Source organism: Podarcis raffonei, chromosome 11 (assembly GCF_027172205.1).
Source record: "Podarcis raffonei isolate rPodRaf1 chromosome 11, rPodRaf1.pri, whole genome shotgun sequence".
In the NCBI taxonomy this organism is placed as follows: Eukaryota; Metazoa; Chordata; class Lepidosauria; order Squamata; family Lacertidae; genus Podarcis; species Podarcis raffonei.
Window position 1 is genome coordinate 44,407,327 of NC_070612.1, and position 20,734 is coordinate 44,428,060.

General features: G+C 42.5%; 1 protein-coding gene across 9 annotated transcripts in view; it reads right to left on the reverse strand.

The window, feature by feature from the left end:
* SEMA6A (semaphorin 6A) overlaps positions 1-20,734 on the reverse strand; it is a 183,426-nt gene that overhangs the window by 32,773 nt on the left and 129,919 nt on the right. For 4 of the 9 annotated variants that reach the window (XM_053408702.1, XM_053408696.1, XM_053408698.1 and 1 more), the window contains exons 11-18: positions 15,683-15,814; positions 13,448-13,603; positions 11,502-11,678; positions 9,747-9,887; positions 9,537-9,617; positions 8,087-8,145; positions 1,378-1,398; positions 1,185-1,235 (exon numbers count right to left, since the gene is read on the reverse strand). In XM_053408702.1, the coding sequence (XP_053264677.1) occupies positions 1,185-1,235; positions 1,378-1,398; positions 8,087-8,145; positions 9,537-9,617; positions 9,747-9,887; positions 11,502-11,678; positions 13,448-13,603; positions 15,683-15,814 (818 nt within the window). The remainder of the gene's footprint in view (positions 1-1,184; positions 1,236-1,377; positions 1,399-8,086; positions 8,146-9,536; positions 9,618-9,746; positions 9,888-11,501; positions 11,679-13,447; positions 13,604-15,682; positions 15,815-20,734) is intronic. The other 5 variants (XM_053408703.1, XM_053408699.1, XM_053408704.1 and 2 more) reach the window with 3 other exon arrangements.

Sequence of the window (20,734 nt, forward strand, 5' to 3'; positions counted from 1 at the left end):
TGGGATCATATGTTTGCCAATACGGCATCTAGTTCTCATGCTTTTCATGGCTGAAAAATGACAACTGTTGTCCATAAGTTGAGGGCAAATTTGACTCTCTCGGCCAACCACAGTACCAGGCAGAGGGCCTTTTCGGTAGTTGTTCCTTCCCTGTGGAATATGTCCAACAGATAAACAGCTGTGTGGTTTTTAAAATACATCTGAAGGCAGCCCTGTTGAGGGAAGTTCTTAGCGTCTGATGTTTTATTGTGTTTTTATTGTTTTTTGTTGGGAGTCGCCTAGATAGAGTGGCTGGGGCAACCCAGCCAGATGGGCAGCAGCTTCTTCTTCTTCTTCTTCTTCTTCTTATTATTATTATTATTATTATTATTATTTATTATTATTATCATCATCATCATCATCATCATCACCACCACCACCACCACCACCACCACCACCACCACCATCTGGTAGCTGAGTATTTAAGTCAGGACTTCCCACTCTTCAGCCTTACTTCCTTGAGCAGGAGATACAACATTTGTCGCCAGTGCTTCATTTTGGGATGGAGGCCTGATGTGCCCTTCTCCAATTTAGCCATACTTTAACTGTCTGCGCATTTTGATTTTGTATAATATGGGTGGTATTCAAAACTAGTCTTACTCAGAATAGACTCACTGGAGTTAATGATCATGATTAACGTAGGTCCATTAATTTAAACAGGTCTCCTCTGAGCAGGGCTTAAACTGAATACCACCCTACAACCTTTTGGACCAAATGTTACATATCTCAATTTGTATTGAGTACATAACCATTATGTCCTTCATACTAGATGGCATAAACTTGACTACGAAGCTTGGTCACTTGATGCACAAAAATATACTTCAGGTTTCTATACCCTTTTGCCTAGGAGTTGTTCCTTTCTCCTATAATTTCCTTTCCCAAAGTTCTGTAGTTTAAGCATGTGAATTTACAAGACATTTGGCTTTAGTTCGCATTAAGCTTACTTCAAGGGTCGCTGTGGACGAGGAAAGACTGAAATAACTGTGCAAGAGTAAGATAAATGAATCTTGTATCAGTTTAGTGAACTAGGCCCCAAAATGAAAAGGACTATATCTACTTTGGAATGGAAACTACGAACTACTACCACAAGGATTTGAGGAAGATTAAAATATTTTTTTTAAAAAAAACAAAACTCCAAAACTGACCATACACTGTAGTGTAAGACATTTCATGATCTGATGAAGTAGTTGAAATGTCTATGAAAAAAAGTAAATAAGGGCAAAATATTAAAACAATAAAAACATGGGAATATTTGACAAGATTGTACAATATATGATTCCTCCAAAATTGATCTGCACAGACAGGTATTAAAACAATGTGCAAGGGGAACTTCCTTACCATTCAGTGCTACGAACGAATCTGGAAAAAAAAAGAGAAAGGAGAGGGAGGGGAAAGGGGAAAAAATTATTTCTAATATCGTTCTAAGTTGTCTATCCACAAAACCTCACATACATCCTTACTGCTATTCATGTGTATAGTGTCACTCTCTGTTTGTGCTGATTCTCTCATATGGTTTTATCATATTGATAGTTGAATCTTGCCTTGCGTAAAAACTTGATTTTTATTCTTGCAAAGAGAAACATGGGGTTCTGGGATCCCAAAAGGAGATATGAGTTCTACTTGTGCGCGGGGAGGTAGGTGAGAAGAATGACATCTCAACCACCTTTTGGGAAGGGATTTGGGGCGCTCATGGGGAAACCAGGAACAACCCTCCCTATGGTCAAGTGAAAGTGCCTTTGGAGAGTGCAAAGGAAGGTCTGCATTCAAGCCGTGGCATAATCTTCTTGGATCAACATTTAAACACTCTCTTTGGTACTGCACAGCTATTGTACACTGTAGTTTTGATTATAAAATTGCTGGTTTTTCTGAGAGATTTCAACCCCAAGAGTGGGGTAACTTTTTTAAAACAGAAAATTAAAAACCCCAACCAAATGCGTATGGGTAACCAATTAGAGATTGGTTTGCAGAGTTTATTTATAATCAAGAGACCTTGACTAGTAACGATAATTCCTGCAGCCATGCAGTTCTCTTTGTATATCCAAGGGCACATTTCCGCTTGTCCCATGAATAGAAAGCATGGGTCCAAGCAATTTTCCCTTTGCCCTGTTCCTTTCCCAAGGAAATTCCATTCTTTAGTGCTCAACTGGAGGAAACGTCAGTCCTGAATTGCTGTTTGCTCTGACTGGGCACTAAAGAGCAGTTTTCTCTGGGGAAAAGCAGAGGGACAAAAGAAATTGTGCATGAACTCCAAAGCTTAGTTTAAGAAAAAAGGGAACAAGTAATGTGCCAAACCATATGAGTGAATCATAATCAGAATAAAGGGAACGACAGGATTGGCAACAAAAATAAAGATAGATTTGAGTGCTGCATCTTGGTGGGCCACCTAGACTTTCAAAACAAATTGGACCCAGGCTTGAGCATATAGCTAGCTGTATGCAAATGGGTTGATCTCACTCAGGGTGCAAGACTGGTGCCTTTATAATAAACTTTGCCAATTAACTATCATGTCCTAGCTCCTTTGAGCCAGAGTGACAAAACCAGAACCTGTCATGCTGTGGTAAGAAATTCATCTTAAAAATAATTAGTTGGTGTATATCTATATGGCTGAATTTCAAATGCTCTTTAGTAGTCTTACATTCAGTTTTGGTGGAATTCATAAAGAATAAATCTGGAGTGCAATCTCTGTTCAGATTTATGTGCCAAATGAGAGTGAGGAATGCAATGAAAGATGCCATGGTCCCCAATTCCCAATTGCGAATTACCAGGAAATTATCATGTTCTCATTGTAAACTATGGGATAAGCTTCACGTTAGAGGAGAGATGGGTGCGATCAAATTCATACACAGAGATGGCCCTATTACGCATTCAGTTGTAGCCTGGGATCATTCCTATTCATGAAAGCCTGCCTGTCCAGGGGGTATGACTAAAACTTTCTCAAGCTGGCAGAAAGGCTACTGATTCCTTGCCTTTGAACAGGTTGATGTGGAAGAGAGAAAAGCTCATGCGTGGAAAGCAAACTGGATTGCAAGTTATAAACAAGGGGGCAAATGCAGTAGGACTGCACGACTCTGTTATGTACGATGTGACCTAATCAGTAGTTTATATGGACCTGTATATATTTATTTCATCAACTGACACTGACGAGAAGAGTTACATACAAACATGAGGGCTGTTTGGCACTCATCTAACTGTACTAGGTTTTAATCCACATAGTACTCAATATACAGTCATACCTTGGTTCCTGAACGGAATCCATTCCGGAGGTCCGTTTGACTTCCGAGAACGTTCGAAAACCAAGGCGTGGCTTCCGATTGGCTGCAGGAGCTTCCTGCACTCAATCGGAAGTTGCGGAAGCCACGTCAGACGTTTGGCTTCCAAGAAACTTTTGCAAACCGGAACACTCACTTCCAGGTTTACAGCCTTTGGGAGCCAAAATGTTCAAGTTGCAAGGCGTTCGAGAACCAAGGTACGACTGTGAATGTGGTTGATTTAACATTCTATGGGAAGGAAGGTTATTTGTTCGTTTTCGTTTTCATTTTATTATGTATTTCGTGTTCTCATCATGTATTTTTATGTTGTGAGCAGCCCTGTGATCTTCGGATGAAGAGAGGTATACAAATAAACAACTAAAAATGGAGCTAGCTTCCAGGGGAAATGCCTTTGCAATCCCACCCGCAGGGATGGATTTAGTTATGTGCGAGTGGTACACATGCATGTTGCACAGAGCCATGGGGGCATCACCTCAAAGCTGGGTAAGTGACCTTAAAAAGCTGGGTTAAGTGAGGCGCAGGGATTTGGGAAAGAGGTGTGAGGGTTCTGACAGGGTCTTAGAGCCCTAGTTAGCACTGTCCCAGCTCTGGGTAGGAGGGGGAGGGCTCTAGGACCCTGCCAGAGCCCTTGTGTCTCATCCAAAGCTGGGCACTTCCTTACTTGCCTTTGGAAAGGCAGTGCAAGGACTTGGGAGGGATGGGCAAATTTTGGCCTTGCGCAGGATGCCATAATACCAAAATTCACCGTCCCCACCTGCCGCTGAGCCCAATGGGTTTAGACCATACAGTCGTACCTTGGATCGCAAATGCCTTGGCTCCCGAACAAATCAGCTCCCAAACGACTGAAACCTGGAAGTGAGTGTTCCAGTTTTTGAACAATTTTCAGAAGCCGAACATCTGATGCGGACACTCCTGCAGCCAATCGGAAGCTGCACCTTGGTTTTTGAATGGTTCCAGGAGTCGAATGGACTCCTGGAATGCAATCTGTTCGAGAATCAAGGTATGACTGTACACGATTTTGATTTTAGGTGTGAGCACTGGAACATAACTCCCAAGTTAAGCTAACTATGAAGTATGATGTTTTGTTCTTAGCAATTCAAGAATGTAGGTCTCAGCCCTAACGGCTTGTAAATTCAAGGCACATTCACTTCAGTACATTTACTCATAAAGGTGCAAGCTTCACTGTTTTTATGACTGCAACTTTGCACCCCCTGAAGTCCTTTTTTTGGGGTGAAATTTACCTTGAGATAACTATGTTCAGGATCCAAGAATTCAGTGTCTGGGCTCCTCTTGGAGGAAGGGCAGGGTAAAATTATAAATAACCACCACCATCATTACCCTCTTTGAGTAAATTTCCTGGAATTTACTTCCAAGTAGGCATATTTAGGATGAGCTAGAAGTATTTAAAATGCACGCCACATTCTTTTCCTTTCTCTGTTAAATTATACATATTTCTCCCTCTTTCTCTTTTAGCCAATTAAAAGCAATTAAAGTTATGAGGATAAGGATATTTAAGGTGAGTTGAGGATGCACCTTGAATTACCCTTAAGCACTGCTGAAGGAATTAGGATACGGCTGTTTTGTGTAAAACCAAGGCACTGAGGCAGTAACTTAAAAGACTTCTGGCATATGAGCTTCTAAATGCTCCTCCTGAGGTTAGCACAGATAGGCTGATTTTAAGAGTTGGAGAAGAAGGTTACATCTTGGATGTAGTTCATGAGTTTTGAACATTAAATAATTGGCCATGTGTGTGTTTTTCATCTCAGGGGGTACATTCTGTTCTGATAGCTTTACATTATCTTGATTTGCCTCTTACTCAACGAGAGTGCTGCTGTTCCTTCTGTAGCTCTTTGTGAACAAGAAACTCTCAAGGCTGGCTAAAGGTATCAGAACAAAGAGCTATCTCAAGAGCTTTCAACCGTGCTGCCCTCCAGATATTGCAGAACTACAACTCCCATCATCCCCGCCCATTGGTCATGCTGGCTGGGCTGATGGGAGTTAAAGAGTCCAACAACACTGACTATCATAGACAAATTATTTGTTATATGCAAGGGAAAACATGCATTTCAATGCCTGCAGAAGATAATTTGGAGAAGGAAAGAGTCAAGGAGGGAAAGTATTAAGGGATCTACACACACACACACACACACACACACACACACACACCCCTTCTTCAATTGTCCAAATTTCACTCTGCTGAATATACTATGGTAGGACTGGTCGATATGGTAGCCTCCACAAATTGCTGGACTCCAATCCCTTTTGTTCCCAGCCAATATGGCCCATTGGACAGGGATGCTGTGAGCAACATCTGAAGGGCACACATTCCTTCTCTCCCTTTGGGGCGCTACATGCAGCTATGTGTAGCTAACTTTGTAGGGTTTATGTGGTGAGCATAGGGTTTATGAATTGCATTTGCACTGATTTGGTGCTTTTCAAAGTGTGCAGTTGGTTCGATTACATTTAAAGAAGGCCTTATCAAATCTGCTCAAGAACAAATCACTTTAGGACATGCACAACGAAAAACAGGTATTCAAACATACATGCTCTCACCTCTGTTCACATTCTAAATCTTTATGTATAAATTGATTCAAAGTTTTGGACACTATCAGGTGATAGACCGTAGCAAGTTTGATCAAGCACCTCACATAGATCATGACAGCTTCACGAATACAGACCACTAACAATCAATAGTTAACAATCAAGTTAAGATGCTCCTTGCTCGTCCCTTTTCAACTACTGACTGGCAGATCTATATCTATTTCTGTTCACTTAAACATAGCTGAATCCAAAGTTTGGATTGCCTACACTGCAGGCTGTGTCTTTTTCCTGAGTAGTCAGGTAGTCCAAGTCAAAATCTGGCTCCATTTTTGTAAAGCAAACATGCATTTGTTTAAAGCCGCTTTAAGCAAATGTTTATTTGCATTAAAAATCTATAGCTGGAATCAGACTCTGAGAATATGCTTATTGCTTCCAAATTGGGATGAGCCAAAATGTTTGGATGCAAACATCATTAACACGAAAAAAGTGTCTTGTAGAAGGCCTGAAATGAATCCCCAAAGTTTCTTTCCTCACTCTCCTTCCTGCTTTTGCTGAACTGGCAAAATGTCTGTGAAAACCAGGATGTATGGCAAGTAGGGAGATTTTTGTAAAAAAGCCCCCAAACAACTTTTGTCTGGATTTTCAACTTCTGGGAATATGGCAACCCTATAAATATTGTTAGTCCTAGTAATAGTGATGCTGGTCTATAGCCAAACAGGGCCAGCCCCACAGTTGAGGAGGTCTGTGGCAAAGTGCCATCTAAAAGCCCCCTCCTCAGTAAACTCTTATATTTTGAAGTGACAGCTCCCATAGCCACAGCCCCAAGGGGATTCAAAAAATGCAGGCAGCCGATCCACAATTAATATATGCATGTGTCTGCATGCACCCACACTCTGAAGAGTACATAGCATAACACCCAATGACTGCAATTGCATGCATAGCTTCCTAGGAGTAAGCTCAACTGAACTGCAGCGGTGCTTATTTCGAACTGCAAAGGCTCAACTTGTAAAACACATTGAGCTGTAACAAAAGATCTTCAGCCAGCTGAATTGCAACCTTAGATTCTAATTAAGAATGCAAACAGAAGTAGGTAGCCCCATCAAAGGAAATAAGTACCCAGACTCTGCTTGATTGTGACCCTCATTTTCTGATTTCCTCTATGTTATTTTGTCGCAAACAAATGTCATTCACCTGACAGATGGAGGGCCAGGGGGCTCCAGCAGTTGACGGTATCACTCTGTAAAAAGTTCCTGAGGTACACTACAACGCTGCCCCCGCCCCACCCCCTAACACCTGCTCCCAGGTCTTGAATTTGCCCAAGAAATGTCCAAATGTTTGTGTGTCACTTTCGATCATTGGGGAGGAAAAGAGGGTTGTCAATATGGTTTGATAGGCAGTGCCTGTATTTCCACCCATGTTTCAATATTACTTAACTTTTGGGGAATTGGGAGTAAATCCAAGATGGTGGTTCAAAGCCACTTGGCACCAAAGCCCAAACAAACAAACAAACAAACAAACTGTGCTTTTTTGTTTTTTGTTTTGGTAATGTGGCCCAGAGTAGGTGTCAGGAGTGATCCCTCCCACGGCACTTGGGCCCTGGCAGCTATCCAAGTATGCCTTATGGTGGTGCCGGGCTTGTAGCCAAATCTAATTGGCTTTGTGTTTATGTTACTATTGCTAGGATTGAATGGTTATTTTTTTAAAAAAAGAAAGTATGGAAGCAGCAGCTGATCGTTGTTGCTAGGTTCTTATTCTCTCTAGAGCATCACCTGCTAAAATATCCCACCTCTGCGTCTGTGGTGAATGTTGCCAATCTGTGAATGCTTTTGCTCTTGTAACACCAAAAAATTGCCAGAAGGGACACAAATGTCTTGTGTAGGAGGAAATATTCAAAAAACGTGCCCCGCGGCTGATTTCATTGTTACCCTAGGCACCAACTCAGCATTCAAAAACACTCCTCTTACACAACTTAGGTGGAATTTGTAATTACATTTTCTTCGGAGCTAGGTTTTAATTCCAACACAATTGCGATTTAAATAGGTGATGTTGTTGTACAGCAAATTTCCTTGAATGCTTCTCTTGCCTTTTTTTAATAGGCCTGTTGTTAAAACACTGTTTTCGCTATTGTCATGATTTTCTATCTTTAACTTTGCTGATACTGAGCAGGCAGCATCCAAGCATCTATAGAGATTCTCTAATGTAGGATAAAATGAAAGAGCAGAAACAGTTGTGCTTACTTTGGCAGTCTCCCAGGCCATCGGTATTGCCATGCTCAATGTCCTGCTCAAATGCAAGTCTAAACAAAAGAAAGAAACAGGCTGGTGAGAATTACTGCACTCACAGGCCTCAACACACTGAGCCTAGAAGTGAAAGGAAGAAACAGACAAAACCCGCTTATTCTTCTAATACTTGCCGAATGCAAGCAGAAGAGGATTCCTAATGAGACCCCCAAGTATTCCCACTCACCCTTATCTTTACATGACAACCAATATAGAACCAGTACTGTACTGCAATATGGACACGTCAGGACAGATAGTTTCTGTGCCTAGACTTCTGATGTGATCATGCCATGGTATTTAACTGAAACTTAAGGAATATACCATATTTTTCGCTCTATAAGACGCACCAGACCACAAGATGCACCTAGTTTTTGGAGGAGGAAAACAAGAACAAAAATAGTCTGAATCTTAGAAGCCAGAACAGCAAGAGGGATCGCTGCTCAGTGAAAGCAGCGATCCCTCTTGCTGTTCTGGCTTCTGGGATAGCTGCGCAGCCTGCATTCGCTCCATAAGACGCACACACATTTACCCTTACTTTTTTAGGAGAGAAAAAGTGAGTCTTATAGAGCAAAAAATACGGTATATTGGCATGAAAGATGCACTGTTCCCCTTCCCCCCCAAAAAACCCCCAACAACCTAGAGAATGTCTGGGGCTCATTTCATAGTGTATGAATCTAAAAACACAAAGCAAGAAATGGTCATTCAGAGTGGCAAACACAGTGTTAAGCTTATGCGGAAAGGTTTGCTATCTGCCCATGGAAGTCCTCCTTGGATATATGAATCTATTACAAAAAAGGTGGGTTAGGCACCCCTGTTCTGAGTTAGTATATCACTAGCTTCATAAAAATGTGATAAGGAATCTGCAGCTGAGGCATTTTTTTTTACTTCTTAACTTATAATGTGAGGAGGTATGTGCTTGGTAATTTTATAAGGTATTGTGCTGTAAGGAAGCCCGTATCATTTAATCAATCAATCAATCAATCAATCAATTAATTAATTCTACTATTAATTGACTTTCTATACCACCCTATACCCACAGGTCTCGGGGTGGGTTTAGGGCGGTATATAATTCTCAGATTTTCTGAATTGTGCAACACTGCTCTGCCATGAAACCACAACAACATGGCATCTCAGCATGAGGCAAGTTATCCTAAATGTTACGCGACAAAGAGGTGAAAAGAACACAAAAATGTTTTCTGGTGGTCTCTCCGTGTTGCATGTCCATGTAGCTCCAATCCTAGTCAGAAATAAATCTGCCTACAATAGTACCATGGAAGCATAGAGAATAGAAAGAAAACAAATGTTTATTGGCTGCCTGTTGGTTTTCATCAGAACTCTATTCAAAAGCCTATTTGAGCAATACTGTTACTGCAGGTTAAAGTACCTCTCAATGCAAATTATAACTTACGTTGTTCCGGGTAACAGCTGCATGCATGCCCCACTTTCCTTCATCCAGCCACAATAGGGGTCCCTAGATGCTATGCAGGCCCTTAATAGAGGAGACAGATACGGAGTTCTTTGCGATCAGTAGCTCAATGTCAGTATCAACGAATCAATACTTTTGTGTGTTTGAGAACGGAGTTAGCAGTTGAGAGGACACACGTGAAGAAGTACCTACTTTTTGCACTTGCCGTGGCGCTCACACCTCCCGAGGGGAACCCTGATTAAACAGTTAGAGAATGCTACATAGAGGGCACTGCTTTGCGTATCCAGCTGCATCCCTATAATTCTCTTGTCTTCCACCCCATCATAGCTGCACCTGATTTGGAGGGGGAGAGAAAGGCCGTTTGATCAGCTCAATGAAATCAGAAAGACAATTTGTTTACAACAGAAACATTTCTCAGACAGGATTAACTCATGAAAGTAGAAATTTCCAGCTTACAAAAAAACAACAACAGGCACATAAGCAATTTAGGTTCCCCATCTGCTGTCCTGGAGGGGGTTGGATGGTACAGAGGGAGAGGTGTCTGGCTCTGTTGCCATGTACCTCCCAACTTCACCTGTATAACCACAAGCAGAAGCCAGCACTAGCAGTATCCCTGCTGGTAGTAGCCAGCAGATGCTCCTGAAACAGGCTATCTAGAAGGCCGGAAGAGAGCTGGGCTGGTTAAGTTTCCACTGGACCACAAGCCGGTCTGGCTACCAGCAACATGCCCAACCTGGGCCTCTCTCCTGTGCCAGTGTGGAACTGGTGTGACGGAAAAACCACCAGGATTTCCATGGCCTGCCTTCCCTCCTAATCCAGCTGTGCTCTGGATTTAGTAGTCCCTCAGCCTCTCCATTAAACCTTGCTGCTGCCTGCCAGGAGTTTGGTTTGCTCCCTAAATCATATTATCATTTAAACTAATATCCTATCTTAAGCAGAGCCTGCTTAAGAGACTGGGAGGTAGGGTAACTCAGCATAGAGTGACAGGGAAGTTTTGCTTTTCCCTCCTGGGAAGCACATCCAGGGACGATAAGGCTGTGGAGTGCATAGGGAAAACAATCCAACCCCACTCCTCGCTATCTTCCCATATTTCATCTATTACGTGTGCATGTTTGTGTGGAGGGGGTGTTGTTTGCCAACTTAAAGGTAAAGGACCCCTGACTATTAGGTCCAGTTGTGACCGACTCTGTGGTTGTGGCGCTCACCTCGCTTTACAGGCTGAGGGAGCCGGCGTACAGCTTCCGGGTCATGTGGCCAGCATGACTAAGCCGCACAGAAACGCCGTTTACCTTCCCGCCAGAGCAGTACCTATTTATCTACTTGCATTTTGACGTGCTTTCGAACTGCTAGGTTGGCAGGAGCAGGGACCGAGCAACGGGAGCTCACCCCATTGCGGGGATTCAAACCCCCGACCTTCTGATCGGCAAGTCCTAGGCTCTGTGGTTTAACCCGCAGCGCCACCCACATCCCTTTTGCCAACTTCCAGAGACACATTTAAGTGTATTTGAGTATTCATAGAGTTACTATGAGTACAGGAGAATCCCTGCATCAAAAGGTTGGAAGGTGATCAGAATGGCAATGGGAACAGTGGTGACAAGGCAACTGCAGTCACCCCCGTAACTCCCTTACACATTAATATAACATGCTGCCTGAATGCCTGAAGAGGCCTATAGTTGCAAAACCCAAAATAATGTGTTTACTATTTCGTTTGTGTGTGTATGTATGTGTGTGTGTGTCTGTGTGTGTGTGGAGGTATAATTATTTGCTGTGATGTGTTGACCACAGCCATTTTTTAAATGGGGAAATTAAAATTCCTGAAAACAATAACATATATTCCACATTCAATACTAATAAATAAAAAACCCTGTTTCCTTGGCTCCCCACCCCCATTGGGCTGCACTAAGTGTGAGACTAACACATATAGGAAAGAGAACCGACGATACGTACTTTTCAGAATTGTAAATGCTCATCTCCTCCAGGAAAAGACTGTCATTTAAAAAACCACTGTTTCCTGTCCTGACCAAGAACTTCAAAATGATTCCCTTCTCTGATCCAAGGAAAACCACAGTGTGATTCCGATTTGGCCCGGCAGCATTATCCACAGCAATTTTGGTCAGGCGGTATCTGGAACAACATGGCAGTTTTAATTATCCCAATAGGCTGTCATTTGCTTTATCTTTTTTTCCCCTTTCACTTTACAGGTCAGTATTTAGTATTTTTATAAGCAGAGCTTATCTATTCATATGTAAACACAATTTCCCACTTAAAATAGACAGATCCAAATTATTTCCACACAGGACATGATCATGCCTAGGGTGGGCCAATATGGCTAAAACAACAAGGCCACTTTGAAAGCTAGAATTATTCAGCAACTTTGAGGCAAGCACACAGGGAGAGCCATACATTGGGAGTATAGAGATCACAGCATTTCACTGTCTGGTTCTCCATTTAGTTTAGTTCAAATCTGTTACCTAAAGCCATAAGCTATCATAATATAAAACAATTCATTGAGAGCTTTTTGCATAGTTACTGAATTCTGTATCCTATTTTTGTATGTGGTCCTACATCCATCTACAAAACTATCCGTTTATTCCTGAAAGATGTACAACTAAATATTTACAACATACAAACACCATCATACATGGCCGTCAACATGTCTGTGAATAAAATTATTGTACAAATATGCCTGTGACACAAAGCTCACAAATCTTCTGATGCATATTCCAGTCCCCATAAATCTGTTTCTGAAGGTAGCTGACTTGTGTATCCTTCTGGAGAAAAATAACCCCTCACTGTTTCTTCTTAAATTGAGCCATGGGATTATTTGGATATGAATAGTTCTCTTTAAACACTTGTGTAAACATTAACGCTTTCCATAACATATCCTGACAGACATCAGCTTATCCTGAAAACATCCTAGCAGACAGCTTTCATATCCGGTGAATGTACCTTGCAGCTAAATCAAAAGTTTCTACTGAAGTATTTAAAATGCTGACTCTTAAAAGTAAATGTGTAAGTTGGTGCTTCCTCTCTGACATAGACTGAGGGTAGCCTGGATGGAATTAGTAACAACTTTCCATTCATTAAAGTTCTATGATACCCAGACGGTCCCAAGATATTGGCTGGAGGGACATGAACTTATGACCTTGTTGAAACTGAGCATGTCTGGCCAGAACCTGGATTGGAGATCTTCTGGGAGATGGATGTATGCTACCCTTGGGTTTAATGATGGCTCAGTTGCTCAGAGCGTGGTGCTGATAACACCACGCTCTGGTTATATATGGGATGGTTTTATATATACCAGAATTGCAGGGGGTTGGATTAAATGATCCTCAGGATTCCTTCCAACTCTACAGTTTTATGATTTTATAGAAGAAAGGTTAGACATAAATGTAAGGAGATAAAGAAGTAGTTCTGCAGGAACATTCTTGTCTCTGTCCTAACCCATTAGAATGCAACAATTGCCTTATTGGATTACACCAAAGGTCCATCCAGTCTAGCATTCGGTTTCCAAATATGGCTAGCCTTACTGGAGCCTTTCTGAGTCTGGCTGGGATGTCAGCATCCTAAATAATCTGATTATCTACAAGCATAGTCATTTCCCCATTTCTACCTCTCTCTGTCTCCAGATGATGATTATTTTTAAAAGAAGATTTAAAATAAGCATTGCTCTTAGTACAAATATTTGGGGATGCACCTGTAAGCTCTTTCCACTGTCAACACTGTCCAATTATTTATTGTCCTCTATTTCCGGTTTTTAACTAGTTTCCAAAGCACCTCCTACATAGATGCATGGCTTTAATGTATGGGACATTCAAAAAATCAACATCAGTTCATTACCAAATTTGGACAGGCAGACATGAAAGGAAACTGAATGGAATATATTTATTTACCTGACCATCGTCCGCAGAAACCATGGCTTGTTGACAATGGATGGAACAGCTTCATCCATGAGAGAATGTGTTTTGATGAAGTTCAGAGTGTCATCTGGAAATTCATTGGAAGACATGTACTTTTCAAGTGATGTTGAGCCAGCACAAGAACCTGGCCTAAATCAAAAACAGGGTGGGAGGGAATGTGATTATTTATCGCTTTTGTGCAAATATTCTACATAAACTGTTTTCCTAAGCACCTGTTATTAAGTGAGAGTGTGCCAGAGGGTTTGTAGAAACTGAGCAATGCATAATGGCACCAACTGAAGCACTCTTAGATTTCCTCTGGGCCTAGTCATTCCACAGTGCGAAAGTAGAATTCAGCACTCAGTTCTGCGTTGTGGGAAAACCTGATTTATGGCCATTAGTGCACATAAATTTCCTAAGCAGATTATGAAGTTTGTAAAATGCAAGTTCACAGTTCATCCATCCACATGGAGCCCAATAAACACATACACAGCTTGGCAAGATTCTGCTCACTCCTTAGGCATGCTCCAGATTTTCTTTTCCAACACTCTCTTTCTTGGAATTAAGAGCACTTTATTTAATTTGCAAGGGAAATGTTACATTTTTCTGAAACTGTGAAAAAAGCTGCTTAAAAACACAGCTTGAAGGGTGAATCCAGCCAGCATTAGAGTAAACATCCTCTTTGCTATGGCTCCCAAGAACATTTTATTTTTGACAAATATGAAAACCCAAGCCTTTTCAGCATGAGTCTGCAGAGTCCTTTAATAAGACACAGTGTTATCTGTCTTCGATAACTGGAATACAAATGTGCTCAGTTTATTCCTGGAATCTCCCCAGTACTCTCATGGAAACTGGGCCAGAACAGTCATATATTGGCAACAGAAAGATCTACTTCCTTTTGCTGAGTATGCCCTACCCCTTCTGCACAATTCCTTCTTGTCTAATGTAGCTGTGCTTGTCCAGACTTTGAACTCCTAAAGGAGACACTGCAAGTCCACACAGCACAATGATAGACACACACAGACAGAGCAACTGCAAAGATGGTTCCATTAGCCATTGCTATGAGCCAATTACAAACTTGTATGACTGCCTTGCTGCAATTGTGCCAATGGAGCATTATTTGACAGCCACCTCTCTCTCTCTGTGTGTGTGTACACATAAACCATGCCTGTAATTTTGGGTGGAGGAAGTGTATATGCATGAGCAATGTGCAAAGTTTAGTACAGGGGTGGTTAGGGAGGGACAAAACTGAAATGAAATGTGAATACCATTAGAAATAAAAAGGGGGTGTAGAAAAAGAACTTTCTCAGGAGCTCAGGAGATGAGGGATTAAAAAATAAATTCTTTTAAACCAACATCTTCCTTTACTTTCACATCCTGTTTCCCTTACTTTGCTATATAAATGGGAAATTTCATTTACTGCAGGGGTTCAGTTTTGTTTAGTCAGAAAAAAGCAGGCAGGAATGGATTTACCACACTTTGTGATATAAGGAGGGCCCATGTGTCCCTTCCAGAGAGAAGGAACAATCCAGTGACTGAGGAGATGGATCAGGTATTTGACTCTGAGCCCAATGATGGTGATGAGGGGCACCGTGAACCTGAGGAACCCCACAGCATCAAGATCCGCAGAATCAGAGATGGGACCGCCCCCCCCAGACCCAATGAACCATGTGCCTCCTACACTACCCTCCAGCTCACTGGCACAGAGAGTTCATTGGGGGAGACGATGGCATGAAGGATAATCAGCCATCTTCTGGCCAGAGGCGTGACCCTTTGACAGCTCAGTTGGTAGCCCTCATGTCTTATCAGTGGGTGAGTTAACCTATCACTGCCTGCTCTCTTCATAGCTAAATGAGAATGACAGAGAACGCCAGGTCACGTGGGAGCATTTGCAACCATCTTTTTTGTGGCACAACACAACACGGGACTTGGTCCAGAGTCACGTTCTTAACCAGACCTTTTTTTCCGGAGGAATCTGTTTAACTCTCCTTTGCTCTCTAGGAAAGAATGGCGCAGAGTAGTTGACCGCCTCCTAAAATATTTTTTTCCATTCCTGCATGACGAAACTCATTACAGAGAGTGGGGGAATATAAACCCGTTTGGTTTATTATGGAGTTACGCTTCCATCTTCTCTGCATTTGCCTCTGTACCTCACTCAATTCATGCATATGAAACCAATGATCAAACTCCCAGCCCCAGAACTGCAGCATACTTAGCAAAGAAAAGTACCTGGGCTTGGGCACTCGTTCATCAGGAACTGGTGTCCATATTGAATCTGGAGACTTCTGTTCTTTGAATCTCCCAGTAAATACATTGGCAATGTCAAGAATATCGTAAGCGCAGACAGCAGAGCCAGGGATGCTGCAATGTGACATTTCCAGAAATAGTTACTCATTCTGAAGTTATGCATTCTTTTTTTTCCATCTCAGAAACATGCTGCATAGAAGCCTTCCTGTCAAAGGCCATTCCGTTCTGAACCTCTGGGTACTGACAATAAAAAATTACCCCCATACAGACATTTGAGATGCTCCACTGGGCAGCCTGCTCCTGTCAGTACGGCTTGCCTCCAAAAAAGATTTTTAATAAAATAGCATATCACATTAATTTTGAATTCCCTAAAAGATTAAATGACACAGTTCTGACAACTTCTGGTACCAAGAAATTACTGGGTTATCAAAACCACAGCACATTTTCTGGATGCAAACTGTGTACATTTGTAACATGTTTTTGATGTCAAATCTTCCAGGCCCTGCAAAATCTTTAGCTGCGTCCTAGAAACCATTCAGATGCCCAGAGTGGATACATTTTGCATACTGATGCACATCGCTCAACCCAAAAGTTCAGCAAAAATACCTACCCATCCGTTGCGGTTCTGAAAAATCATTCGATTTTCCTGTATGTTTCTGGCTGAGTTCCTATGAGCAGGGATTTGCTTAACTCGGTCAACTATAAAGAGTTTGCAGAAGGAAATGCAGCTTTGCCTTACACCCACTAAAGTTTAAATTTGAATTTCCAGACTATTTACATGTAACCTAATAGTAGCAATCACTAAATATAATTACAGTCTTACACAAACACTTTTGGAAGGGCTCGGATGTTTCCCTTAGTCAATGACTTTCAGGTATGATTTATTCATTGGTCTGCCTTTGTTGTTTACACATGATCTACCGTAGTACATTTGTGTCTGACTTAAGCGATATGATTTCTGATCAGATAGCAAAGCACCATCTGGCTGAGTCATAATCCCAATTTAAGGTGGTGAGTTATTATCCTACATCCAACCATTGGAATTTGGCTTTTGGATGTGAAGAGATATAAAAGATGCTGCTACATGAGAAAGCTAAAACGGAATGCTAAGTAGATGGTTTGATTATCCAAAAGTGGAAATACACGGAATGAAAATTAGTGAAAGATGAAGGTGGCCTTTTCTTATCTCAGGGTTGCTTATATACATTCAGTCAAGTTTTGGGTTGCCGTGTAAACTCATCGGCTGAGAAATAGTCATGATGGTGCTTTCCATCATTTGTGGAGCTATATTAGAAAGACTTAATTACAACCCTACCCTATCATAGGGTGCTGCCTAAACTCAGACATAAAACTTATTAGCGGAACAGTGGCTTTCTCTCAGTGAGTTAGTGACAGACCCACACTGGCAAAACTGCAGTGCTTATAACTGTGCCTGCGTCGTGCCAGGTATATGCATAGCCAGATAGCTCAGTTGGTGAGAGCGTGGTGCTGATAATGCCAAGGTTGCAGGTTTGATCCCTGTATGGGACAGCTGCATATTCCTGCATTGTAGTGAGTTGGACTAGATGATTCTCAGGGTCCCTTCCAACTCTGCAATTCTATGATCAGAGAGCAAAAACAGTGTCACTCACTACAATGTGGTCCACATCCACAATGCAGCATGACAGCGGCCTAAGACTGCTTCACGTATTACTAAGAAGCAGGTTCACGCAGAACCTGCTTCCGGCTTGTGTTTATAGAACGGCTGTTAATAATTAGGCAGCTTGGTCCAACTTCAGGAAAAGTGTCCGTACTGCTAAAGGACCAAAATTGATGTGGTCTGTTCCTGATTGCCAGTTAAATGAAGCTGCTTTAACTGAGGCAACCTAAGCAAATGTTGCAGCCAGAGAACATAGTATGGCCTCCTCTGGACAGGGTTGGACTCTCCTTGAAGCAGCAGGTGTGCAGTCTCTCCTGGATTCAATGACAATGTGGCCTTGGTGGCTAGGAGTACCTACTTCCAGCTACATCTAGTGTGCAAACCACAAAACCTCCTGGATCGAGACAACTTGGCCATGGTACTCCATGCTCTGGGAACCTCCACACTGGACTGCTGCAATGTGTTCTGTGTGGGGCTGCTCTTCAAAATGGCCTAGATGCAGCAAATGGTGCAGAATGTGGCAGCTAGAATGGGATTCAGAATGGCCGTAGGGACTCTTGTGAGCCCCGTCCTGAAACATTAGCACTATCCATTTCCGAGCCCAATTTGTGCTGCCTTCTTTAATGTATAAAGTCCTTTGGGCCCCAGATATCTGAAGGTGCACTTCCTACTGTATGTGCTAGTCCGGGTATTATGATCAGTGGATGAAGCCTCGTTGATAGTGCTACTCCCTCAGGGACTCGGGGGGGGGGGCAGTGGCTTATGACAGGGTCTTCTCTGTGTTGGCCCTAAAACTGTGAAACTCTCTTTCTAAAGAGGTGTGCCTGGCACTAACACTTTACATCTTTTGTCAGCTACTTAAGACCCACCTGTTTACTCTTTCCTTCGAAAGTGAGGTTTGTGGAACAAGACTTCCCTCCCAATCAACTATAACGGGACAACCTAAATTTTCTGGTTATGTTCTAGAACCCCACTCAAAAACAGTGGCAGGCTGTTAGTGCCCCAATAATAGCTGAAGGGAAAGGAAAACTGGCTGGTGGGGTGCCCTGAAGGAATAACAGAGCTAATGAAATTTTACACTGTGAGCCTTTTAATGTTGCCAAGGACACAGTTAGGAGAAAGTTAGACTTCAACCTATTGAGGGTTTTTGGTTTTTTTAAATGCTTCCTCCCCCCCCACCCCCATCCCCCTTTGGCTACACACATGTTATTCTCAACACTGATTTTCTTGCAAATAAAACGTGTTTACTTCTCGTGTTGGCTGTATTTTCAGTTCATGGCTGAATCATTCCCAAAGCAGCTGTTCTAATTTGGTTGTCAATAGTAGCTATTATGCCTCGCTGCCTTGCCCCTTCTCGTTTTTTGAGCAGCAGGAGGCCTGCCTTTGACAGTGCTGAGCTTACCCTTTGACTCCAGGTAGCCAACGCAGAGCTTGAATGCATGAACTCAGTCTCTCCCTCTTCCATCAAATGCCCCTTCTAATAGAAAGCATGGGAAAGGAAACAGGCCCCAGTTGTCACAGGAGCAATTTTACTTTAATTAGCATATTTGCCAAAGTTTCCTGGAGACCTTAGCAACTGGAGATCTTAGCATGTTCCCATAAATTACTGAAAGTGTGTGGTAATATACCAGCACTTACAAATTCTTAACAGATGAGGTGAATGCTGTAAAAGTCTTTTATTAGCTGACCTAAAAAACTATGGGTGTCGGAATAATGGGCCCTGTTACTTTTATTTATGACTCGTATTGCAGCAGAAAGGAAAGGACTTCGCCATGCTCAGGCCATCTGCTGAGCTGGGTGCCTTACAAGGGAAAAGGAAGAGGCATCCATTCACAGAAAGGAAACTCAAATCTATCATGAGAGAGAATTATTCCTACTTGGCACGCAGGCACTCTTTATTTCCCTCTGAATCACAGGGAGTACAATCTGTTAGGAATCTGTCCTGTCGAAATGCTTTGGAGTTACTCAGCAGTGCTGTTCCGTTCTGTTTCATGAGCCCTATTCATTTCAAAACAGGGCTTGAGTAGAAGGCATTCCCCAATGCGTTTCTGAGGACTGTTTCACCCAGTCACAGCAGAAGCAAGTGAGTTAGGAATCCTCCGCTTAATCTCACCAAGGGCAAGACTGGAACATGCCTCCTGGTGTGAAATGTGTGGACTCCCGATGCAGCTCGTACAATGTGCACAAGCACAGATTGAGGAGGGCGCCTTTCCACAGTCAGGCATCAGGGAAAGGGGATACGGGTGTCACATATGCTTCCACTCTTGCCACCTCTATTGATCCTGCTGATCAAGAGATGCTACCAGTAGTGGAAGCGTCATGCCAAAGTGGCTCAGTGAACAATGGGTGCTTGCTCACTAGAACCCTTTAGCTGTTGTTTCCCACTGTGCTGAATGAGCCTTACTAACTGAAACTCATCCAACACAACAGGACTAGTTGTCGGAAAGCCCTTTGCGAGTCATCTGCTGTGGGATGCAAGCAATTTTGTCTTCAAAAGGCTTTGCAAACAAGTCCTAGAGAGCTACTGTCAGTTCTACCACATCCTTTGGACCAGACTGTAAGAGGCCCCACACTACCCAGGAAAAGCCCTGGCGGACAGCATAGTGAGGATGCAATAGAGGCAGCAAAGTATGTCTTCTTGGCTGCCTTTACTGCCACTAGGTAGACTTGCATTCAGCCAGATCTTTCCTCTCCCCGCCTTCCAGCCGTCTCCTAGCTTGATTCCTTGCCCTAAGCTCTGGATTATACCAGAGAGCCAAGCAGGCGCCACAAAGTGGGAGAGGGCATTCAGGGCTGATCATGTCAATGGCCTAAGCCATTCAGTTTTATATAGTTTTAATTGCTTTTTAATTATCCCCCCCTATGTTCTTAGCGGTTTTCATTTTTATATGTAAGCTGCTTTGAGTTCCGCCAGGGGGAAAGGCAGAGAATACTAATACTAATACTAATACTACTACTAATAATAATTTGCCCATGAGCACCCCATAATGCCTGGCCAGGCCAAGTCGGCATTCTAAATCCGGCCCACGGCTGGTCCGGGAATCTGTGTGTTTTTACATGAGTAGAATGTGTGCTTTTATTTCAAATGCATCTCTGGGTTATTTGTGGGGCATATAATAATAATAATAATTTTTTTTTATACCCCGCCCTCCCCAGTCAAGACCGGGCTCAGGGTGGCTAACACCAGATATAAAACAATTTATTGAAATACAACTTAAAAACAAGATTAAAATAAAAAATAAAAATGCAGCCTCATTTCAGTAGAAACTCAAATCAAAAACTTTTTGGGGGATGAAAACGTCAAGTCTTCACCAAGGCCAATTATCCAGACTGGTCCTACGTGGGCCAGAAGAAAGCCAGGGGAGTCCCCAAATAGGAGTTCCATCACAGAAGGA